At 40.5% G+C, this 10,060-nt stretch overlaps 1 protein-coding gene across 1 annotated transcript; it reads left to right on the top strand.

Annotated features, from left to right (window-relative positions):
* Nucleotides 1–4,789: 4,789 nt before the first annotated feature.
* Nucleotides 4,790–9,586, top strand: lg17h8orf82 (linkage group 17 C8orf82 homolog). The gene is made up of 3 exons (XM_085387469.1): nt 4,790–5,133; nt 5,226–5,274; nt 7,436–9,586. The coding sequence occupies exons 1-3, from the start codon at nt 4,969–4,971 to the stop codon at nt 7,921–7,923; spliced, it is 702 nt and encodes a 233-aa protein (XP_085243595.1). The 5' UTR covers nt 4,790–4,968; the 3' UTR covers nt 7,924–9,586.
* Nucleotides 9,587–10,060: the final 474 nt, after the last annotated feature.

Here is a 10,060-nt window from a genome sequence, read left to right as displayed (position 1 = left end):
AGCCGAACATCATGAAGTCTGTATGTGTTTCATAGTGTCGAACAACCTTTGTACAGTTAAAGCCAGCAGTTACTACATGACGGAAACACCAACGTTATCTCTTTTATGTGTTTATACACAGGTCACGCTGATTACTGAACAAAAACCCAAAGATCAGATGTTAAACAGATTTATTTGCTCTCTCTCCTCCTTAAACATGTTTTTAATGTTAGTTATAATTCAGAATTGGCGACTGAAACACGTAGGACACATAAGAACATCAGGAAATAAAACACCGATAAATATAACCTCAGTAAAAGAAGTCAGCGGGGGTTACTACAGCTGTGTACCGGGGCCTGCGCTTTGTCGGTGGGATTGCTTGCGAGGCGAGCGGGTCTATCCCACGCTTTGCCGTGAGACTGGGACGACATCTCCGAAATCATCGAAACACTTTTGCAAAGAGGCTGTATCTTGACAAACCGACCAGACACATGAAGATTAAACCACTACATTCTCGGCTAAAAAAATATTAAAACGGTATTTGGTAACACACAAACAGGGTTTTTCAAAGCTCAGTTCTGTTAGCTTCCACATGCCGGTTGTTGTGTGCTAGAAACAATGGCCACCAGGCCAAAGCAATGGTTTTGACTCGATCAGCGTTAACCCCGCCCCCTGAGTTTGATGGGTGAGGCTGACAGATAAAATTATTTCATGATGAGAGCCAGGCGTCAGGACTGCCAAAATGAAATAAATAAATATATCATTAAATAATTAATTAAATGTGTCAATAATTAATGAAATGTGTCAATAATTAATTAAAATGTGAAATACATAAATAATTAATTAAATATGTCAATAATTAATTAATTAAATGTGTCAATAATTAATTAAAATGTGAAATACATAAATAATTAATTAAATGTGTCAATAATTAATTAATTACATGTGTCATAACTATTTATTTAATTAATTAATTCCAATTTTAATTAATTATTGCCACATTTAATGAATTATTTAATGGTGTATTTAATTAATTCATTATGGCAGTCCTGGCGTTCCATACATATACAGGGAGTGCAGAATTATTAGGCAAATGAGTATTTTGTCCACATCATCCTCTTCATGCATGTTGTCTTACTCCAAGGTGTATAGGCTCGAAAGCCTACTACCAATTAAGCATATTAGGTGATGTGCATCTCTGTAATGAGAAGGGGTGTGGTCTAATGACATCAACACCCTATATCAGGTGTGCATAATTATTAGGCAACTTCCTTTCCTTTGCCAAAATGGGTCAAAAGAAGGACTTGACAGGCTCAGAAAAGTCAGTAGTGAGATATCTTGCAGAGGGATGCAGCAGTCTCAAAATTGCAAAGCTTCTGAAGCGTGATCATCGAACAATCAAGCGTTTCATTCAAAATAGTCAACAGGGTCGCAAGAAGCGTGTGGAAAAACCAAGGCGCAAAATAACTGCGCATGAACTGAGAAAAGTCAAGCGTGCAGCTGCCAAGATGCCACTTGCCACCAGTTTGGCCATATTTCAGAGCTGCAACATCACTGGAGTGCCCAAAAGCACAAGGTGTGCAGTACTCAGAGACATGGCCAAGGTAAGAAAGGCTGAAAGACGACCACCACTGAACAAGACACACAAGCTGAAACGTCAAGACTGGGCCAAGAAATATCTCAAGACTGGTTTTTCTAAGGTTTTATGGACTGATGAAATGAGAGTGAGTCTTGATGGGCCAGATGGATGGGCCCGTGGCTGGATTGGTAAAGGGCAGAGAGCTCCAGTCCGACTCAGACGCCAGCAAGGTGGAGGTGGAGTACTGGTTTGGTAAATGGCCTGCATTTGTATAGCGCTTTTCTAGTCCATAGGACCCCAAAGCGCTTTACACTACATTCAGTCATTCACCCATTCACACACTGGCGATGGCAAGCTACATTGTAGCCACAGCTGCCCTGGGGCGCACTGCCAGACACAGGCGCCACCGGGCCCTCTGACCACCACCAGTAGGCAAACATGGGGTTAGTATCTTGCCCAAGGATATTTGACATGCAGCCCGGAGGCAGCCTGGGATCGAACCACCGACCTTCTGATTAGTGGCAGACCTGCTCTGCCACCTGAGCTACAGCCTTTTCGGGTTGAGGATGGAGTCAAGCTCAACTCCCAGTTTCTGGAATACACCTTCTTCAAGCAGTGGCAGAGGTGGGACCAAGTCATTGTTTTGCAAGTCTCAAGTAAGTCTCAAGTCTTTATCCTCAAGTCTCAAGTCAAGTCTCAAGTAATGTCAGGCAAGTCAGAGTCGAGTCTCAAGTCACTGGTGTAAAAGTCCGAGTCAAGTCACAAGTCTGAAACTTTGAATTTCAAGTCCTTTCGAGTCTTTAAAAAAAAACAAACGAAAAAATAATGTTGCAGTTATATGCTAAATGTAAATATTAGACCATGTAATTTTAAAATCTGTGTTTTTCTCAACACATACAAAATAGTGAACTTAGAAAATATACACAAATTGTGAAATTGCACCTCTTTAAAATGCAGCTCAGTTAAACTTAGCTCCAAGAATAATTTTCACCGACAGTTCTGAGATACGCTGCATGTTATTCTTGGATGCGGTTGTAGGACCAGCTTTAAAATCGCATGACAAAAATATCATACACATTAAAAAAAACTGTATCACCAACGTAGCCTGGAAAACATTTGCTAGTTAGATGAAGTCAGCTATCTCATCTTAGCATATTTATATGCATATTTATAATCATACGGTTCTTGGAGTGAGTGCATACACTCATGAAGTTTAGTAACTTCCGGTCACTGCAACAAGCCCAGGTACAGTTTACCGACGGATGGGTGCAGGACCTTGAAATGCACCGTGTAGAACGAAAGACCATCGTACGCATCATAAGTTTACCAGTCTCACAAATCGTCTTCATAAATACACATTCGTTAACCGTTTATTAATATAACCTTTGAGCTCAACGGTAATTAATTAGTAGTGGAAATAATTTCTGGTAGCATCACAGAAATGTAGCAGTGACAATAATATTGTATGCTGTAATCGTACTGGGCAATTAGTGATACAAAAAACCTGTTTTATCCTGTGAATAAAAGTATGTGTTTTTGTCAGTGTACCATAATAACAGAAGCGAAACGCAATATTGTGTCAGGACAATTCACTATTTATGCACAATAAACAAAGGAGCATAGCGCGACAATTTCTGTTCAGCGCCAGACTTGCTTGTAACCTATATCACCAATTATGTTAAGAAAAATGACGCATTAACTACAACAGAAGACTGACCTTTGTGTAAATGCTTGGAGCAGACTAACCTGTGAGCTGGAGTGTTCTAGGACGTTATATTTGATCTTTGAATGGCTGCAATCCAGTCGCCTCTTTGTTACTTCGGAAACATGGCTCGAACAATTTCTCTTCAACGACGTAATCCGATAACAACCGATCTCTTTACCCGTCGGCTTCCCGTGGCTGTCATGCGACCGGCTATTGCAGTTAATAATACAACAGCTTCTTGACATTTTTGTGTTTCTTTTTATCGCTGTGTGACTGATTTTAATTGAAAGCCTGCGTGCGCTAGTACCGCTTGCCACGAGTTCCCAGAATCCTTTGCGGTTCTACCCGTGAATGACGTCACATTTTCAATCTCCATATAATATGCATGTTAAATTTTATATTTGGGGTAAAATATCAAGTCTTTTCAAGTAAACCGGTTCAAGTCCAAGTCAAGTCACAAGTCTTAGAACATTTTTTCAAGTCAAGTCTAAAGTCATAAAATTAATGACTCGAGTCTGACTCGAGTCCAAGTCATGTGACTCGAGTCCACACCTCTGAGCAGTGGTACAGGAAGAAGTCTGCATCCTTCAAGGAAAACATGATTTCCATGCAGGACAATGCTCCATCACACGCGTCCAAGTACTTTTTGGGTTCATTGAGAACATGGTTGTTGTTCAATATTAAAATTATTCCTCAAAAATGCAACTTGCCTAATAATTCTGCACTCCCTGTAGAGGGTGCATTCAAATAAACCTGATCACTCTTTCTTTAGCAGTTAATATACAATGAGATAACATTGTAACAGAAACAATATGTACTCTGTGGTTATGAGGTTAGTACCAACTAATGCAACCAGTCACTGTCAAACATGTAACATCCATATACATATGTGTTATACTCTGTATTTTGTTCTTACCTTCACTTGGTCTATGCTGTACACCTGGCCTTTTTTTAAAAAATTGCTATGGCTATATCTTCTCAAACATCTTCACTTTTAGCTGATGTGAGAGATTTTACATGGTGTTCAATATGAACCAGCCGAATCAGACATTGCAGAACGGGTGCTGTACATTTAGCACTGAAAGAACTGACATAAAAAAAAGCAATAAAGTCTGATTGACTGATAATAAAGACCAAATAGTATTTGATAAAACTGAAAGAATAAGAACAAAACAATAATAATTGTAAAAAAACAAATGTGACAAATAAAGGCTTCATCCATCTATCATAACCTTGGAGTTGGACTTCACATTTTTCTACCGCAAACCGACAAGTCAAACACATCAGATTTTTTTTTTTTTAGGATGACCTGATTCTTATCTACAAAGTCTAAAAATGTCTGTTTCACTACATTTTTAGATACGGCCAAGTAAAATAACAACACAGGTATTTAATATGTAAAGATTACAATTAGAATTCTATTATTCTTTTCTAATGTGTCGAGCCTCTCATGAAATATACGCGCGTTACATCTGCATTTCAAACGCGTGCATGATATCATCCACTAGGTGGCAGCAGAAAATAAATGACCACATTGCACCACTTAAACACTTCCGGGTAACGTTTGTTCGATTGTAAACACTTGGGGCTTTAATCTGAGTTGTGTAAGGTGTGCAAATAGCAGAAACACACAGGCTGTCGTTTGTGAAACACCACATTTTCGGTTCCCGTGTTTAATACGGAGCCTATTTACTATTACTCGGTTATGTTGTTCCTCCGGACCGCGGCTTTCAGCGCCAGAGCTCTGGCCGCTCTGCGCCGCGGACCAGCCGGCTTAACCGCCTCCAGAGCGACCGCTACGTACGTCCAGGGCCAGAGCCCCACACCACGCATCCGAGAATACTTCTACTATATCGACCATCAAGGACAGGTAAGAAAGTAAACTAGCTCTTCAAAAAGTAAACATCCGGAGTCTCCCTTTAGCAGTAAATATCATGTTAACTTTCATTCCTCTACTTGCAGCTTTTCCTCGATGATACCAAAGTGAAAAACTTTGTCACCTGCTTTAAAGGTAACCAAGAAACATACAGCACAGACTTATTATTTATTTTGACATTAAGAAATGACAGCGTTACAGTACACAGCAAAACTCTTGACTGGCCCATCATTTCTTTATAATTGAAAATGGGCAATGTATGTAACGATTTATTAAAATATCCAAACATGCATGGAAATACAGTTTAAGGCATAAACAGTTTGTATAATTCTAACGAGCTTGGAACCTCTCTCTCTTGGATTTTGGCACTCTTTTGTTCTCATCCCTTCATTAATTCTGAGGTCCAGGCTCAGGGAAGATAGTGTTTTGTTCTTCCGTCCCGTTTGGTATCCTCAGTACATACTGCCGACAATTTGAGCCCAAAATGTAAAGTTTGTATTCATCACTCCATACGACCAGTTGTCATTGATTTTTCAGTCCGGTTCTGGTGTAATGGTCACACCCCTTTTTCCCATCCTTAAGAATGTCTTCTTCTTCTTCTTCTTCTTCTTCTTCTTCTTCTTCTTCTTCTTCTTCTTCTTTTTTTTTTTTAAAGGTACAGCGTGTAAAATATCACCGCTATATGCTGGTAGATTGCAGTTGACTGATTTCTGTTTTCTTACGCCTCCCAAATCATGTGCATTATCGTAGCTTTAGTGACTTCTGTAGAACAAACAACTCTGGCCAGCGTTAATCTGTAGTAAGAGCAGGCAGTCAGTCCACTATTTACCTCAAACATCAGAATTCTGAGTGTCCACATCTGTTTATTCTGGAGGATGCTGCAAAACTTTGTGAATGGAGTCTGATACACATCAATGAATCACTTAAGCTCACGTCTGTCAGATGACATGATATTGAGATGAGGTGATGAGGATGTCCTGAATTTTTCTGTTGGTTAGCGGTGCTGTTTTACCATTGTTAGCTGCTGTTAGGCAGCATTGATGAAACTTTCTCTGAAGTGGATCAAACCTTGCGGTGAACCCCAGGAGAACTGACGGCTCTGACGGCATCCCATGGGATGTTGTTAAAGCCTGCGTGAAACAACTGTCAGGGAATCCTCACCATGCTGTTCAACCTCTCCCCGACTCATGCCACCATTCCCACCTGTCTGCCTTAGCCATCATTTCCATCCTCCAAAAGACTGGAATAGACCGCCTCAATGACTACAGACCCATAGCCCTTACGTCTGTAGCCATGAAGTGTTTCAAGCAGAAGGCCCAACAGCAGCTGCACTTTCTACGCATCCTGAGGAAGAATAACCTGGACCAGAAGCTGCCGCTGGTCTTCTACCACACCTCAGTGGAGAGCGAGCCGTCCTACTGCCTGGGTGTTTTGTACTCCACTACTGAGCCCAGGATGTCCCACACCTCCAGACTCATGAACAGGTTCTTCCCTGGGACATTTAGACTGTTAACAAAAATTGTTCTCCCACACCCCACCCCTGCCCACCATCCTCACCAATATGAGCTATGGTCTGAGTAAACCTCACCATTCAGACCACTTACAAGAATGATACACGTGATAATGCACTGCTTCCAAGCACTTTGTTCTCCAGTGTGTGCCTTTATTTCCTTTTTGATTGTATATATTTCTCCTGTTTGTTATTTATTCCTTCTGTCTTACTGTTATTCATGTACAAATGTTAAATGGTTATATTTGAACCATTTGCGCTTTTTAAATTAAAAACAACTTATAAGGTGTATTACATATGCGGCCGGTCCTTAGCTATGTACATTAAACACATGATGTAGAAATACTTCAGAAAATAAGTGCTTGAGACCACTTATACCAGGTATTTCAGTTAATTATAAAAATGTCTGGATTCTTGGATGCAAGGAACCAGACTAAAGAAATGAGAGGTAACTTGTGACATTTCACAATTCGCAATTCACTTAAATTGCAGCCAGCTTGAATACATTGTAGTGTTGTACATTAAACTGGGAAAAGAAAAAAAAATTTACTTTGTGATAATCCTTGAGAGACATTTAAATTGTGTTACACTGAGATGATAAACTGTGACATTTAATTATGGATTTAATATCACATTCTTATGTTATACTAAAAAAGTTTTATACAAAATGTAGTGCGATGTTCATATACAGTTGAATTATTTTAATTTCAAGTAAATTGCATTAATACCACTTGTGAGACCATTACTGATGCCCTCATTTTTTATTTATTTGTTTTTTGTTACCAGATAAGGAATTCCTAGTCTTCTTCTTCACTCGTCTGCGCATGAATCATAGTGGTCGTTACGAGGATGACTTCCCCTTCCTGTCACTGTGCGGCAGGGAGAGGAATTTCCTGCGCTGCGATGACCGACCTGTGGTCTTCACCCACCTGCTGCAGAGCCCCACTGGACCGCAGGGCGAGCAGGAGCTGCTATCATACTGTGGCGGCGCAGAGAAACTCTCTGTCCTGTTCCGCCCCGAGGCGCTGTACATGCATCCTGTCAGCGGGCGAGTTTACCACCCCTGCTCAGAGCTTTCAGGTGGAGTCGGCCTGGTCAGGTCGGCTCTGGCAATTGAACTCAGCCCCTTCTTTGTGTATACACAAGAGCGAGACCAGTCAGGACAGCCTACATACTTTGTATGGGCAGGACAGAAGCACGCACTGACCAATGAGCTTGCAGGATACTTCCCTGTAGCTGAGCAGAGCAATGGACACCAGGGAGAAGTGGGATAATTTGGTAATGATTCCAGACTGAGTTTAAAATCTTCTTAGGGATGGGATGTGTGAGAAATGAGAATCACTAATGAATAATAGCTCCAACATTTTTTTGGCTTGCAAACAAAGAAATGCCTTCTTTTGTCTCCGTGTTTGAGGCTGTAGCCCACTAAAGGTGTCACATTTGAATTCGGTTTATGTGCCTGAAGCGATGAAATTATCCAGACAGTCAAAAGAGTACAGCTGTCTAGTGTTTAGGACTGTTACATTGCAGCAAGAAGGTACCCAGTTCAAATCCAGGCTGGGACTTTTCTGTGGGTTATTTGCTCTGTTGTGGTCTTCCTGTGCCTACGTGGGTTTCCTCCTCTTGCTCTTTCCCACAGTCCTGAGATATGCGTATTTTAGGAAGGATATTATTTATACTTCTGTTCTATTAATTAAGCTGTTCTCCTGAGGAAACTTGAAAAGAAATCCAAGTTGTTGTATCACAATAGAATGTGGTGTAAAACTGAGTTTTTTTTAACAGTTGTATATATCATATTATAGTTACAGTTTTTGCAAATTTAGGTGCAATTCCTTTTAAAGAAAGATTCAGATGTAGCCTCACTTTTAAAAGTTGAAACTTGATACAAATGCATTCATTGTGTTGAATGCAAAGTCTAAGAGTATTCATTTGAACACTGTAAAATCACAAGCAGTGTGAACTGAAGTGTGCTTTGGAAATATTTTGGAATTAAACTAATAACATATTCCAAGGTTTAGTTTTCAGTTTATTTTTGTCACACAAAAAACAAAATGCTTGGACACTGCTAGCATGGGCGCCTACAGAAACGCAAAGCAGGAGATGAAGCATCGCTGAATATGTTTCCAAACCAACTTCATTCTAAGCCAAAGACTAGAAAATATGGTGAAGCATGTCTTCCCTTTGGTTTCACCTGCACAAGTGCCGAGGTAGGTCTCCACTGCAGAATTGGTTTTCCCTTCGTCGGGAGCAGCGCTGGGCTGTTTAAATCACGGACAAACAGTATCCCACATTCGTGATTTAGTTCACAAACACTTCTTGTAATGACTAACTACTCCTGACATTTTGGAGATATACATACTATACTTTATAGAGTAAAGTTACAGTGGGATACAAATGATATCAAGCTGATCCTGCCACGATTTGTTCCCCCGGTTCAAATCACGGACAAACAGTATCCCACCGTTATTTATGTTTTAAACCTGTTTTGCTCAGAGAGGCATTTTTTGAAAAATGTATTGATAGCAATGTTGAATATTATTACACAGAAAAAAAACAACTACATGTAAAATAATTACACCGTGACGCCTCTGCCTTTGTAAATGGAGGGACAGTAACTGCGTGTGTAAATGTAAGCCTGTAAAACCTGAAGATGGTCAGATTAACACATTTGTCTCTATCTGCCAGTCTGCAATTCATCTCATGTAAACAATAACGTGGCGCACAGGGTGATGTGGAAAAAGGCACATACCTTTGACGTTGCATGATGAACTCTGTATTCCTCGTCCACACGTAAACGCAAAAAAGGAGTTTTAAAAAAAATCTCCGTTTTCGGTGACTCCAAACGCCGTTTACGTGTGGACGAAAGGTCAAAACGCATAGAAACAGCTGCGTTTTCAAAAATACCCGTGTAGATGTGGACGTAGCGTAAAAGAGTTAGTAGTTTATTTTCTTACTACCTGTAATTTATTGCAGGTTACTTGTATTTGCTTAATTGTTTACTAAATGTTTGAGGTGTGAAATAAACCGCAATGGAGCAAAATATGGGTGTGTGTGGTTGGAGGATGTGTTAGTGCGTGTGCGTGCGCGCGTGCACGCGGTGGGGGGGGGGGCCAACATTTTTCTTGTAAAACAAAGGGGGGCCAGCAAAAAAAGTTTGGGAACCACTGGGTTAACTAATGATTGTACATTGCCCATGCATGTGAATGTGAGTTTGAATAGTCTGCCCCTCTGTGTTAGCTTTCCGACAGACTGGTGCCTCTTCCCCTGTTGCAGCTGGGATAGGCTCCTGCTGCAAACCGCTCAGGTCCTATGGCTGCACAAGCCCAAATCATTAACCCTTCACCACTGTGCTGTGTATTACAACTAAACTTCTCCACTTTGCTCTTATCTGTCCAAAAGACATTGTTCCAA

The sequence above is a fragment of the Rhamphochromis longiceps genome, linkage group LG17, assembly GCF_057381845.1.
Source record: "Rhamphochromis longiceps isolate RC_006_pf linkage group LG17, R_longiceps_female_GT1.1, whole genome shotgun sequence".
In the NCBI taxonomy this organism is placed as follows: Eukaryota; Metazoa; Chordata; class Actinopteri; order Cichliformes; family Cichlidae; genus Rhamphochromis; species Rhamphochromis longiceps.
Note: the sequence above shows the minus strand (reverse complement) of the source record. Positions and strands in the feature narration are given on the sequence as shown.